Below are 16,087 nucleotides of genomic sequence, written 5' to 3'. Positions count from 1 at the left end.
TAGAATCGACTTCTCCTTCAGCCTCAAGAACTACCTACACCCTGCACTTCCCTATCAACTTCATCCCGACTGCTCCTCAAAACTGTCTGGATGTTATAGATCACACAGCCAATATCATATTGGTTGACAGGAAGCTTGACGTGACCCAGCAATGTGCACTTGCAGCACAGAAAGCCAACTGCATCCTGGGCTGCATCAAAAGCAGTGTGGTCAGGAGGTCAAGGCAGGTGATTCTCTTCCTCTACTCTACTCTAATGAGACCCCACCTGAAGTTCTGTGTTCAGCTCTGGGGCCCCCAATATAGTAAGAAGGATGTGGAGCTGCAGGACCGAGTCCAGAGGAGGGCTACAAAGATGATCAGGGGCTAAAGCATCTCTCCTATGGAGACAGGCAGAGAGAGTTGGGGAATCTCTTCTATGAATCTATGATCCTTCACAAACAGAGATTCGAGCCACAGCAGTTTTATCCTCTTGGCAATACTTACTGAGGGTTTTGTAGTCTTCTCGGGCTTTGTTTGCTCGAATAAAGGCTTGAATTTTTACGACATCATTTATCTAGGATTTAAGAAACAAAAAAGCACTTGACTTCATTCTGGAAAGACTACCAAAGTCAGGTACAGAATATATTTAACAAGATAGCCCCTTACGTGGTTTCTGAAATACTGCAGACGATCTCTGTAACGTCTTCTGGCTTGATACATCCTGGTCATTGACTGAATCTATTGAAGGGTAACCAAAACACTCAGATCGAAAACTTATCTATGAAGTTCACTATCCCAAAGGCTTACCAAAACAGTAACCAGAGAACCTGCACTACCTTTACTACTTGGTCCTTTTGCGCGCGTAGGTAATCCAAACGGGTTTGATATGCCTTCCTTTGCTTGTAGCCACGCCATTGAGACTGAAAACAAAACAGGCACATTCACTTTACTTTTCTAATCGAACAGAAGTAATTACAATTTGGGTTCCTCAGCTTCCAACTGCCCTTTTGGCTAAATGAAACATGAAGGAGACATGCTTGTCTTATCAAGAGATACTGTGTTAAGCATTAACTATTTTCCAAATGTAATCATGAGAAACTTGAAATTACACCATTAAGAGCCTGGGCCTTCTGAAGCACAATTAGGGGTCAAGGATACAGTGAAACAGTCAAGTTGACAGAAACTGTTCTACACGAGGATCATGTGTTAGTTGCTGCTGCTGCTGCTGAGAACAATGGTGTAACCGTTTAAGCTTTCCCAGCAGACCCACTGCCATTCACACTTGGGAAGAGAAGTCAGGCAAGGGGTTGGACTACACTTAAAGGGAGAGTGTGTTATTTAAATGAGCTGGGAGTGAGTGTGGAGGTTTTATTACATGTACAGGCAGAGTATCTGCTACTTAGGCAGAAACAATTGGATATATACTGCTGAAATAATAAAATGGTAATAGGGTGCAAAGCAACTGTTGCATTTGCACATAATTCAGTTACAACATCACAGAAGAATTTTTTGTGGCTGTCCTGTAAATGCACCCAATTTCATGCTGAATTATCCAACTATCCTCCAAATCCCTGGAAAATTTGAAGAGAAGCAAGAATACTGAAGACCATGTTGTTTCTCTTTAATTCATGACGAATCACAGCAGCAATGCATCTCATGGTACTATCACCATCAACACATACAACACACTTCATATTTCCTTACTCCCGAAACATTGAAACGTGTAAAAAAATAACTGTTAAAGCTTCCTCAAGTAACTTTTTCTCTCTCCAATTCCATGTGATTACTGGATTGATTACATATGACACCTAAAAGCAAATAATATACCAAAACTCACTGGAGAAGGAAATGTTTTTAGATAAGTTACAATATGAGGCAAAGACAATTGTGTGCTGTAACTACTTGAATTGAACAAAAGCTGTTAATAAGCTTGTGTACAGAAAACAACAGCAGAGTACAAGCTCCAAACAGAATTAAAGGGTATCACTACCTGAATGCAAGTGATTGCTGGGACTTGCTTCTTCAAAAAATTCATTCTTGAGTTGAATTCCTGGCGAACAAGATACCCTCGACAGCAAGCCTGAAGTTTCATAATCAGGTTCTCATTTGCAAGCCACAACTGTTCTCGGTTGTATGCTGCAGTGACTCCAGATATGGTGCTCTAATTTAATGTTATGATAGGAAGAGAAGCCAGAAAAAGAAAATGGAAATACAAGAAAAAGGATGTTACATCAGCTTTCCACACTGTGCTTACAAGAAACTCCAAAGTTGTCTTTCAAAAAACAAGGACATCATGGTCCCGTACTCTCTTAGTGACAGCATAAATTTTCATGAAATAGGACAAGGAATTGTGACACACACAATCTGAAGATGCCTAGCAAATCATATGAGTTACTAAGCGTGTTAACATGACTATGGCATTGAAGCATTCTATCTTAGAGCTGCATTAAGGGTGGGAATGGTGAGAACGTCAACTTTTGAGAGAAGGAGCATGTGTTAATCTATTACTCTACCTGTATCTCTTCCCGTGACAGCTGAGTGTCATTTTGCACAAATTCTGCTGGTTCATCCCATCCTCCCTCTTTGGTCCGCAGGTTATGATAATAATGATAGCCTCCTCTCACCCAGTGTTTCACCCACTCGCTGCCATTGCCCCCTATGAGCAGAAGCTGCAATTAGAAGTCTGAAACACTGACAAGTGTCTTACCTTTCACACACACAAATTTTACAACCAAGAAATTTCCTTTACAGATTATTCTTTCTCCAAACAAGGAAAGGAATGTTTCTGAGTCCCTAATGACCTCATATGAGAGCTACCTAAACACAACACATTGTGTAAGTGGAGAACATTATACTATTCATATTCTTTTTTTTTTTTAAAAAAACACCTTATTTCACAAAGCATCCACAGCTGCTATCTACAACACAGGATTTTTTCCCAGGGGCTTTTTTACCTCTAGTTCCAATTCCATGTACAATAATCTTGCATTTATTTCACTAATAGTTAGCTACTTAAGGTGTACCTGCTGCCCTTTTCTTAACTTCTGACAATTCTTGCTGGTACGTCTCAGCACATTCTGGAGTGACTCCGTACAGCCCAACATCAGGTGAACGCAAGGCACTCAGGGTCTGGCTAACGTCACCATGATCTACTGCTTCATTAATGGCTAGAATTCCTAAGGAGACTTGGATAAAACCAGAAAGCAAGTTAGCGCAGGGGCTCAGTAGCTCACAGCAAGCACAGAATGGCAGAACAGAGCAAGGCAACATGAACACACCCTCACAGCTGGGTTGTATGTAAGATATGCAAATTTAAAGTGTACATAAACATGAAACATAAATAAAAAACCAACTAGACAACTTGCAGTATAGAGGCCTCTTCAGTACAGAGTATCCAACCATGTGTGGAACTGCACCTGACAGCGTGTAACGGTGTGCCCAAAGTCCCAGTACGGGGCTGATTTACCACCAGAACTTTTCAACACACACAGTTACAGCTCTCCTCTGATGTCTGTTTCAGTTAACACAGTTTCTTCTGGCAGAGCCAGTCACAACTCAAAAGAGGCCTTTTCAACAACCAGAGCAGTAATTACTTAATTGTTTCCGCAGACAGAAACAAAATCATTATAAAGACTGGGATGCAATAATGGGCAGACCAGTCCACTTGCCAACTGCATTAAGGAGCAAAGGTGAGTATCACTGACGTAGTACTCTTTGTATCCGAAAAACATGTGAGTGTTTGTCTGGTAATACCTAAGAGAACTAAGACAAGACAACAGTACCTCACACACATAAAAGGTAATGCTCACCAGAAAACATCATTTCAATAGTGCATATGAACACTCTCACTTCTAACCAATAACCCACAGACACACACAATTAGTCACGAAAGACAAACAATTTGAAAAAGATTTGTCCAACAAGGTAACGTAGTCTAATGGTCACATGCAAAACTAGAAAAAAATGCATATCCTCCCACAACAGAAGAAATTTAGTATTTGAAGAATCTGACATTCACTCCTCAAAAAACCACACCTGCACCAGAAGCCTGTAGGCTCTTCTGGTTTCCTTTGCCACATGTATATGACATTTCTAGCCCCCAACTTTTCCTTAAATAACTGGTATTTGGCTGGTAGTGGGGATTAATTGCAATACTGTGCGATAATACTTACATCTCTGGGACTCCTCCGTGTCCTTGTTAGCCTTATGAATCCCATCCTGAATTTCATCTAGCCAAAGTACAGCTGTTTCATCCTGTGTGTCCTGAAGAGAATACAACAAGAAAAATATATAATATCAGGAGAAAAGTATCACTATTTTTGCCAAGTAAGATAACCTATATTCAGAAACAGCCAATAGAGTAGTTTTCCATAATAGAGGGAAAAAGAAGTATTTCAGTCTTCGTAACTAACTCCAGCACAAGGACATCACGTGGATTTGTGACTGACAGAGACTACTATGACGTTACCAAACTCAACACTTTCTCCGGACAAAAGAAACTCTCAGGAAACAGAACAAACAAGAAATTCTATCAGCAAGAATCACTCTAATAAGATGAGCAAACAGAAGGCCAGGGACTTAGTACCAGCTAGTCCTAAAGCCATACTAGCTAAGAGTATATGATTTTCCAGGAAGTTAGTCCTTCAACAGAAGGACTACAGAGAGCTGCTGATGCACATATGTGTGCAGAAACTAATAAACCTTTGGGTAACTAACGTCACATCAGGCTGTTCATTTCCCTGCCCACAGAACTTCACAAACCTGTACAAACTAACAAAGCAAAAAGTCTTGTATGTGTTGTGGATGGGTGTACACACACAGCAGTCAAAGCCAGGTTTTAAATCTTTATTTTAACAGATTGCCTGTCAAGGAGCAGTGATCACACAGTATCCTGTATTTTGGCTGGGAAATCTAGCCAAATGAGCTAATGTTACATGCAGAAATTTGAGAAGAGGAAAGGGACAAGTGTCTTGCAAGTCCCAAAATATACATAGAGAACAATGACCCAGCAGTTGCCAAGCATAAGCTTCTCTCCACCCACTGGTCCTTCCTGTAGGTAACTACCAAAAGAAATGCTAAGATGCAACTACCATCCCTCTGACAACTTTTCTCATACAAACAGAACACAGGAAACCTTTAGTTCTGGAAGGGAATAATAATAATCACAGTGCACAAAAGAACCACTATTTACAACATTCAAGGGCTTTAAGGCCAGACTTAAAATGAACATTTCCTTATGTGCTTTCCATATTTTAACCACTGTTTTGGCAGATCTGAAACTAACTGGCTAAATGAGACTTCATTCAAGAGCTTAACATGACCGTCACAGGCAGATTTCATCTGAAAGCCAGACAGTCCCACAAGAGTACCAGCAACAGCAAAATTCCTGTCCAGGATGTGGGGGAGAATCATCACTGTAACTCTACTGTACTATCTATCCACAGAAGTCAAAATCATGTTATGCTTCTCTGCAGTTTTACTGCTGCAAGGCTTTCTGCAAGATACACACAGTGTAACATACTATGGCGTCTACTGTTTTTTTCTCTCACCTCATCACATCAGAAACAAGCATGACACAGCACTCCCCAATCAAGTAAGCAACTGATCAACATCTTCAGGTGAACATGAATCCTTCTCAGCCCCAAGGTACAGAAATCACTAGTTCATAACAGTTGACTTCAGATTGTGCTTATTTTCCCCACATTGTTACTGTATAATATGATCTTTCTATTTCTGGAATTATTCCCATGCTGCTGGGAGAAGCCCTTTATTTATCTTATGTCTAAATAAGGTAATTTCATACCAACCCAGAAGCTACCAGCACAGTCTGGCACAAGTTTAAGTACAGGATAAAAAGATTTCATTGTTTCGTTCTGACTCAGCGAGAGGAAATGCTTCAGCACAAAATGGATCCTGAGGAACATTAACCCTGTCAAGATCCTTGGGAAAGGTGCTTAATGATTTTCATTAGAATTGCATACAGTTTTCTATTGTCATCACACTGGTTTACCTTTAGTCAAAATGTTCAACACAATCTAGACCTTAGCCTCTATACAAAATTGTACATTGCTACTTGAGCAATGAGCTCCACAGCAGAAAAAAGAAAACAAAACACTCTTAAGTCACTGAAAGCAGACATCTGCTACCTCTCTGTAAATAGATACGGGAAAAAAAAAATCAGTGTCCCCTCCCTACTACCCAAAAATCACTTGCATACACACACGTGCACTCGTCATCCTTTCTTATACCTTGATGAAAGGTGTAAGATGAAACTTGCTCTTCCTCTCTTCATCTTCACCTTTCAATTAGTGAAAACTGCAACTATGTACAAGTAGGTAGAAGTCCTTGGCTAACGACAACTTCTGCTCAAAAAAGTCATAAGCTATGGAAGTGTCATCAGGTGAACAACAGCATATATATTTTGCTGGTAGCAGGTATGTTCTTTCATGTCTTTTTTCTAATTTATCACTTTATAGATTTTTCCACTTCCAGAAACTTTCTTTTTTGCCATATATGTAACTATACCTAAGAGTACATTTAACACAGAACATTAGAATAAAGTACTTAAGCTTGCAGAAAACTTGCAAGCAGAAGTTCAGTACTCCTGGAATGAACATGGTCTCCTCACAAAAACAGATAATGAATATTATTTTTCACAAAAAAGATACGTATCTCACTTGGGACCCGAGTTTAGCTATAGCAAGCCACCATGTGCACTTAATATCCTTATACCCATCTCCACAGTTCACAGATTCACACTGCTAGCTGAAATTTCTTTCTGATTCGTTAAGATCGGTTGAAGGTATGCAGAACGCCCACTTCTCCATTGCCAATTTTGATTCCGGACTTTCAAGACCAGTAACATTACAGTAACACTAATGCAAAGGTCTTTCAAGAGGTGCATTTAACTGCACTCACCTGCGCTTTCTCTCTCTTGGCTCGAAGTAGTGTATCTTGGTAATGCTGTGCTACCTTTGGGGCGACACCCTCCAATTTTGCTGCAGGAGTCTGTAAGGCTTGAAGAGTCTTCTTGGTGTCCCCTTCGTCCAGAGCTTCATTAATAAGACCAATTGCCAAAATCCCTAGGGAGGAATGCAAAGGGGGAGGAGAAAGACAAGGTTCCATTCTTGGTTAACAATAATCACAAGCATTGCTTCAGAAGAAAAGCGCAGTTAGTCCTTCCTAAATCAAGTAACAGCTCAGAACCACAGTATTTTTTCAACAGAAAACATTCTTTACTAGCAAAGAAACCAAAGCTATTTCTCCCCTCCAAAGTAGTCGTAATTCTTGAGCGCTGTAATCAAAAAAACAAAGTTTCAAAGGAAAAAAAAAAGCAGCTCAGGGAGACCACATGCAGGGACAAAACTGAATCCTCAGACACCCAGCTCAGAGCTTCTAGAAAGCCCAAATGGCCAGAGTTCACAATATTCCAAGGTTATGGCTTCTCTAGAAAGAAATCTTCACATGAAACTAAGGCCCTGCATGGAATACCATTTAAAAATACAGTAACCTTATATTTTAGAAAACTCTTTTATTAAGGACATATGTAGTATCAGTTGTGCTATCAGAGAAGTGGATGCTATTCAAGTACAGTAAAATTTACTGTTCAGCAAAATAAAGACCTTACAGTTAGCTAAATGCAAACAGAATCTACATCTATAGCAACTGATCCTGAAAATCATGAAATAACTCAGGTTGAGATGAAACTCAGAGTTCATCCGATTCAATTCTCTACTTAAAGAGGGATCCAGCCATGGTTTGGTTCAGTGCAGAACAAAGAACTCTTTTAGATAAAAGAAAGGAGATCAGTGTGGGAATCTCCAATTTTGGTTGTATTCAAAGACTGTGACTCTTCAACACAAGACTCACAAAACAGAAGTTCATAAAAAAAGTAGAACATCTTGGGGAAGAGATTACATTTGGATAGAGTAGAGATTAGGGAAAAATATATGCTGAGGACATTGCAAGAACTGCATCACTAAAACAATGGCCTGGTTTCTACCAAAAAACAGATATGATAACTTAAGAAAGCACACAGAAAAAAAATACACACATACACACACATATATTTATATACAACCACAAAGCTTGAGGACCTTCTCTGACTAATTTAAGTTATTCATAGAGAGAAGATAAACGTATCTTTGTATAAGGGCATATACGAAGCAGACCAAAGAATTAGTAAATTCCCCAGGAGAACAATTTACGTCATTATAGGACTTTTTGCAGCTTTTCTTACAGGACAAGGAGTGTTAAAAGAAACAGGATGTTGGGACTACACAGACTTTTAGAATTCCACCGTAACCTCTTACACAGAAAAGATATTATAAAACTAGCACCGGTGAGTGCACCCCCAGTGCGGCACCCCGATTGTGTGGTTTTAACAAATCTACTTTTGTGACCCAAATAGGAAACACAGTGTCTATCTGGAGAAGCAGAAAAGAAGTTAACCAAGATAGCAAGCTTTTGATTTAAAAGCTAACCCTCTCTAGCGTATAAGCTTTGCAAGGCGAAACACAACACACCAAGTACAGAACAAGGAGTGGCAGAAGACACCAGCTTGTCTCAGTGTATAACATAAACTTTATCATCACCTCCCCACTTGTGACAAATCTCTCCCGCTTTATGATGCAAAGCTCCAAGCCTTGCTGAGATACTAAATATTATAAAATTATAAATATTACAAATATAGCTTCAAAATTAGTGTCAAACCCAGGAGGTTTTCGGTATTGGTCATAAACAAAAATTAAGAACCCTTAATGAAAACAAGAAAAAAAAAAAACAAAATTAAACCATACGAAATAGAACATCACGAGGGTCTACTGAAGAATAAGTTTTTTCAACTGTACTATTTTCAAGGACTCCTCTATCTCCACTCTGGATTTTACGTCAACTAATACTGTCTTAGCGCAAGAAGAATTACTCCAGTTTTCTTTACTGATGAAGTTTTCATAATTACACTCAGACCCAGTCTTTTATCACTGCTAAAAGACCATTATTAACATAAATACTACTGAGAAATAGAAAGTAAAAAACTTGCAGGGCTAGAAGCATAGAAATTATATTAACACTCATTCACCATTTTCAGCTTGCAACAGTAATTTTTTTCCTTCATGAGTATATAATTTTCAGTACTCACACTTGCTGCATAGAGTGGTTTGGGTTGCAAGGGACATTAAAGATCACCTAGCTCCAAGGCCCCTTGCCACGGGCAAGGCACACCTTCCACTAGGCCAAGAAGACTACAGACCAGGCTGCTCCAAGTCCCGTTGAACCTCACACTGTATATGTATGTATATACTACACCTCTTCCTTTCTCTTCAATATGGGACTACTGACTAAATGCCTGTGAGTGCAATGCATTAGTGGTGATTCCTCGAGCACACCTTTTATATGAATGCAAAAACAGGCTTCCATGCTCCAGGTCAATAAGCCATCTAGGGAAACACTGAGCAGTGCGACTGCAGGGCGTAAGACGCATAGGAGAGTTGAAGGATTAACTTCAGAAGCATGGTCACTGTGAGAGCTCAAATATCAGTGTCCCTGCACCCAGGGAGCAGGAGTATCACCAGTGATCTGTGTTAGACACTTGCAGCTTCAGAGAGTTTTTGCACATCTTCTGATTACAGAGCTAAACCAGGGAATGAAATACTGGGAAGGTTAAAAAGACCAATGCAGATTAAAAAAAAAAAAAAAAAGAATAAAAGAAAGAAGAGGAAAACCTGACCAGGGAAAAAGTAGGCATCAAATGAAAGGATAAGACTTCAAGAAAAATATATTCTACTGAACGCAGCAAATTAGGAAGAAGGATGGAGCACTCCAAGACAAGGCTACAACTAATTGAGAGATTTTGGTAATACTAGCTTAAAATTGGGGGATTGAAGCAAAATGAGAAGATTCTAGACTAATCCTAGACGCTGACACCAGACAATGCATTTCCAATCCAAAAAGGGTTGAAATTTACACTGGAAGTATTAATAAACAGCTTTGAAATACTGACGTCATTACCACAAACACAACAGACTGCCTGATCTCTCCATCAACAAAAAGTCCTGCAATCAAGACTTTCATATTACAGAACACCAAGTCTTGTTCACAACCAAGATCTTCCTAGATATCTAATGCATAACACAACTACAAGTCAATCAATAACTTTTTGGATTGACACCTAATTTTAGAACTTCTTATAAGCTACAATCAGTCTACCATGAATTGAACAGAAAAACCTACTTTCATGTTCTTCATGCACAACTTTATTCACATGATCAACACATGATTGGATATCATTCCATGTGATAAATTCATTTCCTTCTGCACTTCTTTCAGCTTTCAGCTTCACCAAATCATCAATGTATCTGTCAGAAAACAAAACCCAAATCCAGTAAACATGACATTGCAACAAGCTGCTCAGGGAGCACACAACCCAGCACTGAGAACTGCACACTAAGTGAGAGAGGTAACATGGGAGTTGAAACTGAAAATGGGGAGAAAGAGAAATGCTTGTGTGTGTGTGAAGGATATCAGCACAAATGTGAAGTAGGTTCAGACAAAATTGCCAAACAGAAAACAGCACTGAAACGCTGAGTAAGAGTCCAGGACAAAGAAAATGGGTGAGCTGGCATAAGTACTAGTGACAACCTAATGGTATTACAGCATGATTTTAATGTGAAATCCATGAGAAAGCACTGAAAGACAGCACAGGAATCAGACCAATAAGAAACAGTAATCGCAAAAACAAGATGCAAGAGATAGCAGAGATTAAATCCATAACTGTAACAAATAATGTAGAAATCATGGAAAACTTAAGAGAAGGAATAGAAAATTCATGAAGCCACAGAACAGATGCACCATCAAGGACAGCTACAATTCCTTGAATTACTCACCTCTGCGAGTTCTCATCCTCAATGTTTGTAAGGCCTGTGACAGGACTGCTCAGTTGTTTCCACACTGTGTTCATATCCCCTGAATCCAAAGCCCTGTTAATCAGGGCCACAGAAGACAGCATCTCTACAGCAACAGATAGTTCTGGATGGGTGAGGTGACCCTGCAAAGAGGACGACAAATTAATTCTATTCACTCTATACAAACTATTGCTGCACACAGAGAACAATGGAGTAGCTGTCAGGAGAGACATGTAACAAGGCAAAGAGACATCCTTTAAGACAACAAAGTAGAAAGGTGAGTATCATAAACAAAGCTAGATCACTAAGTAAGAGACTGAGGTAAAGTCTTACAAGGCCAACCAGATCAAGATTAAAGGATTAAACCACATCAGAACAGACTGAACACCAAAGCAGTTCTGTGAAGACTCAAGACAGGTTTGTTCCAGAGAACGCATTTAGGAAAACAGACAAGGTAGACCCAGCGACCCATGCCAACTTTCAGAAATACCAGAGAAGGTGATACTTACTTCCGGGCTCTGTTGCTGTAAGGTGACCAGCTCCCTTTGGTAAAGATCTGCAGCAAATGTATAAACCTCTGGTAACTGGGCCTCTGGATTCATCATTTCTGCCACAGTCTTCTCAGCATCACCCATTCGAATTGCTGAATTAATTTTGGCTACTGCTGCCAGTTCTAGAAATTCAAAGAGCATAAAAAATGAGGAAGGCAGACAGCTGAGACTCCCATAATAACAGCACTTTCATTTTACTCAAATACTTAACTAGAGAAAGAGTGATACCCAAACTGCAGGGAAAGAGCCAAACTCTCAGATCCATACACCCCCTACGCTAGTTAGCTAGCCTTCCATTACTGAAGACCATTAAAACACACAATGTTCATATTTAATACTAGTTCACCTTTTTGTCTAGTTATCAAGGGACTGTTTTACCATTTCAGTATTCTGATAGTAAGAAGCCTCACTGCAAATTTTTGGATGGGTGAATCACACAGATTTTCTCTTCCTTTCTACCTCTATCCTGCTCAAGGCAGTAACACAGGCACTCCATAGTGGGTACGTGCTGGCTAACTTAAAACACCACAAAAAGGTAAACAAATGTGGACTTCCATGCCTAACAAATAAGGTACTTCAAAGGTAGCTGCCTACTTAATTCAGCATTCACTATTTTCCTCTTGTATTCTAAATCCTCTCTCCTCCAATCTCTGTTACTCTCCTTTCTACTGCTCACAGAGTAAATTGCTCCTGGACAGTAAGAGAGCTCTGTGTGGTCTCAGAAGCATCTATCAAAAAACAATCAGCAAATTATCGGCATTTTATTTGCTACCTGATATTTGGAAACAGTAATGGTTCTACAGCTCAGTGTGAATGATCAGCAGATAAACCTATCTTTCACATCTCTTGGAGCAATCCAGATTTTCTTCACAGATCCACAGCATAAAAATTCATAAAAGTATTCTATAAAAAGAGGTTATTTAAGATGGATGCAAAATTTCAATGTTTCTTAATTAAAATTAATGTTTTAATGCTGTTATCTCCAGCCACGTTTTAAGAGCCAGATAAAAGACATTGCAAATAATTAGGGTAACCAACTCTCTTTCATGTTCTTAGCAGCTGTAAAGTACTTAAAGAACATTCACAATGACCATTCACAACAGACCCAAATATTGTGCTGCCTCATTTTCTTGATCACATCCACAGTGACTTTCCTACAATAATTTCTGCTGATCCTTACTTTGCTGGTACTGTTGTGCTGCCCTGTTAGCAGTATCCACTCCCAACTGCAACTCTTCCTTCTGCAGAGGACCTGTAAGGCCAGCCTAAAGAAAAACAGAAACTGTAAGGGTGAAACAATGCCAAGTTAATTTCAATTACCTCAATAAAAATACTCCACTTGAACTTAAACCACAAAGAATATACATAAGGAAATCAGAAATTACTCACCAGATTCTCAGTTCAGGTGCTGAAAGATTGTATGTGTACAACCTGATCTTTTTTATATCAGAACTGCAGTCCCATGGACATAGCAATGAAAGGCAAGATTGCTTCCAAAGTGATAACATACTTAAGACAAAAGGCACAACTTTGAGGGAAAAGGCTCCCTATACACGAGCTGCGTGCTGGTGTGAGACTAGCAATTGTGCAGTTTGGCATGAAACAGTCCATTAAGTAATGTTGCGTTTTACCTCTGAGCAACTATAGAGTTAGCAGAACATCAAAATGAAGAACATGCAGCTTTGGCTTATACATACACGCTTCTTGGACTATTATGATACTACACAAATACAAATAGAAAAGAAGTAGGAGGACTTTAATAACTTGGGTAGCATCACAGAATCATTGAAGCTGCAAAAGACCCTTAGGAGCGTTGAGTCCAACCGCACACCTGATAGTGCCAAATCCACCACTAAACCATGTCCCTAAGCACCATGCCTTCAAGCAGTCTATGATAGTATTCTCCACAGTGAAAGTAGTTCAGGCTTATCTGATAGGTGTTTATAAAACACACATATTCACATTATTTGGGCACTGACAATAGCAAAATGAGGGAGGACACACCTTAAATTTTAATAGTTCTATACACACACAAGTTGGCAGTTTAAGGTTTGGTCTATTATATCTACACCTACATACAAACATTATACTGGCCTTTCACAAGCAGAGATAAAGCCTAAATAATAGGCTTACTCAATGCTTCCATCTCTTAACACTGACTTTTTCTATACAACACTAAACCGTAATGAAGGTATATACCAAGTGATTAGTACACAGTTGTATCGTGAAAGGCAGGGAAAACCTCACAGACCAGGGTAATCTATACTTTTCCATACCTCCTGTTTCTGTTGTCTATCACTCAAGAACTGCTTGAAATACCAGTCACAATTTTCTTGCAGCAATCCTCGAAGTCCCAGGGCTGGTGTTGCCAAAGCTTCATACAGTGCTAATGCATCTCCTTGTTCCAAAGCCAGGTCAATCTTTGATATGGCTGCATGTGCTAGCAACAGTAAAACAGAGTCTTGAGAAAGCGCCATGGTTTACACAACCTACCACTCAGAAGGAAATACTCTTAGACCTGATAGACAGCAAGTGAGGTATGTAATCCAAAAGGAACACTTCCAGAATCAATTATGAAGTCAATTATGAATTATTAGCCTGAAAAACAGGCTATTAAATGGCATGCACTATTCAGGATGAAGAATTGAAGGGCTCAGCAACATGGACAATCCATTTCCAAAAGGAAGGGTAACAGAAGTCGTAGTGAATTAAGCTTACAACTATGTACTAATAATGACTAAAAAAAAAAAACAAAACAAGACCAAAACCAGCTAACAACAACAAAATCATATAACTGAAGAAAACCAAAACACCCCACCACTAAAACAACCCACAAAAACAAGGGAGCTGCCTTGAAATTTTGTCAGTATTACAGAAAAAGAGGAGCACAGGTATCATTTTGAAGTATTCTTTTAATTAAGACTATTAGTATAACATTACACTTACTGTTCACTTTATTGATGTTTCCCTGAATCTCAGCCTGAGTCAGAAGTTCTTCATACACATCTCTCTCTCTATCTGGACTTTCTGAGGCAATCTGAAGATGAAATAAAAACTAATCAGGGTTTCTACAGCTTCCTTCTCCCTTACAGACCTTCTAACTGAAAAGGTCAGGAAGGGTAAATGTTGACCCATATAGAGCTGTGACAAGCCATACATACACTACCTCTACACATGCAAAAAGAAGCCCTAGACATAAATACATTTGGAGTAACTATAGCCAAACTCTGATACAGACAGCTTAGAACCATCTTATTTCAATCTAATGGCTCTACTGAACACACAGTAGAGCTCCAGAACACAGAAAGCAGTACACAGAGTTAGGCATGTGTTATACAGAGTTCTAAAGCAACATGGACCACTTCCAGAATCAGTCAGTTTTGCTCATCATTTCATTGTTAGAAAAACATATCTGTGAAAACAGAAGGATGCATTCCCAACTTAAAAACGCTGACAGGAATTCTGTATCTATGTGGCCCGTATTTCAGACAGCTAAACAGACTAACACAGTTAACTCTTGCCTGTTTTCTGCAAGAAGATAGGTTACTGGGGAACATAACAGAATGCCAGGAGGAGTAAATCCACCTAAGACCACATACACATGACCTTAACACACATTCAGCAACAACATAGCAACGCATGCAAATGCTTTGAAAGAACTGAGCTACCCTATTTTTAGCATTGTCCATCTTGTCTTGCTTTGCTCTGTAGAGTGTGGCTTGGTAAGTGGATTCCAGTTGATCATCCAGATTTATTAGCATAGCATTAGGGTTCTTCATTGCTGTAAGAGTGTCAGCTGGAACCTGATGGTCAATTGCTTCATTAATGGCAATGACAGCAGCATGCACTGAAAAACAGGCCACAGTCTGCCAGTTAGTTCCAAATAAAACAGCACTGTTAAAAATCAAGAAATCCAGAATCCCTTATTTGAAAAGAGCAGAAAAATCATCTGAAAATTAACTGGAAAGCAAAAGAATTATCAAAGTATCTCTCATTTCATTATGGCTTTGTGTTTTGAAAAAAAATAGCAGCCTAATTTCTAATTACAATATTTTAAGTAGTCAAATCATCATGCTCCAGGAAAAAGAAAAATACACAAGGGAAAGAATAAAAACATCTTCCCAGTTTTCAAAAAGGCCTATCAGAAAGACTGTACTAGCCTTAAAACTTGCAGCACTAAAACCAACACTTAAATGATCTGCTGATTTGAATAAGCAAACAAAATGCCATTTTTCCTTACATGCAGCTTCATCCACAGAAAGCTCATTTGCAAGAATTCCTCCAATCTTGCTGAAGGCAGGCATCTGAATGCCATACTTCTCCAGTTCAAGCCTCATATTACTGATTTCCTCCTCTGAAACATATGTTAAATTAGTGTTACATGGCATTATCATTAACAATCCATTAGCACTGTTGTACTAACTGCTGTTAAAAAAAAATAGGACAGCTACAATAGATGACAATTATTATTTAAATAATACTTTGAATGTAACTCAGTAAGTGAAACAAAATAAATGAAAATGCTAAGACATTTTGCACACTGTCCTAAAATCTACATTTCTCCCAGAAACTTGTACAGAAGTATTCTGTAGTTTTTCTTATTAGAAAACAATGCAAGAACTCTCGTGAGGAGCTGGAAACCGACTCCATACTGA

At 39.1% G+C, this 16,087-nt stretch overlaps 1 protein-coding gene across 1 annotated transcript in view; it reads right to left on the bottom strand.

Annotated features, from left to right (window-relative positions):
* IQGAP1 (IQ motif containing GTPase activating protein 1) overlaps window positions 1-16,087 on the bottom strand; it is a 55,961-nt gene that overhangs the window by 18,638 nt on the left and 21,236 nt on the right. Inside the window, exons 7-22 of the mRNA XM_031059683.1 lie at window positions 15,673-15,786; window positions 15,101-15,279; window positions 14,379-14,469; window positions 13,709-13,872; window positions 12,613-12,697; window positions 11,391-11,554; window positions 10,864-11,024; window positions 10,211-10,335; window positions 6,899-7,062; window positions 4,153-4,243; window positions 3,004-3,165; window positions 2,494-2,636; window positions 1,971-2,141; window positions 817-900; window positions 647-718; window positions 485-554 (exon numbers count right to left, since the gene is read on the bottom strand). Coding sequence (XP_030915543.1) covers window positions 485-554; window positions 647-718; window positions 817-900; window positions 1,971-2,141; window positions 2,494-2,636; window positions 3,004-3,165; window positions 4,153-4,243; window positions 6,899-7,062; window positions 10,211-10,335; window positions 10,864-11,024; window positions 11,391-11,554; window positions 12,613-12,697; window positions 13,709-13,872; window positions 14,379-14,469; window positions 15,101-15,279; window positions 15,673-15,786 — 2,040 coding nt within the window. The remainder of the gene's footprint in view (window positions 1-484; window positions 555-646; window positions 719-816; window positions 901-1,970; window positions 2,142-2,493; window positions 2,637-3,003; window positions 3,166-4,152; window positions 4,244-6,898; window positions 7,063-10,210; window positions 10,336-10,863; window positions 11,025-11,390; window positions 11,555-12,612; window positions 12,698-13,708; window positions 13,873-14,378; window positions 14,470-15,100; window positions 15,280-15,672; window positions 15,787-16,087) is intronic.

The sequence above is a fragment of the Geospiza fortis genome, unplaced genomic scaffold, assembly GCF_000277835.1.
Source record: "Geospiza fortis unplaced genomic scaffold, GeoFor_1.0 scaffold2, whole genome shotgun sequence".
Classification (NCBI taxonomy): Eukaryota; Metazoa; Chordata; class Aves; order Passeriformes; family Thraupidae; genus Geospiza; species Geospiza fortis.
Note: the sequence above shows the minus strand (reverse complement) of the source record. Positions and strands in the feature narration are given on the sequence as shown.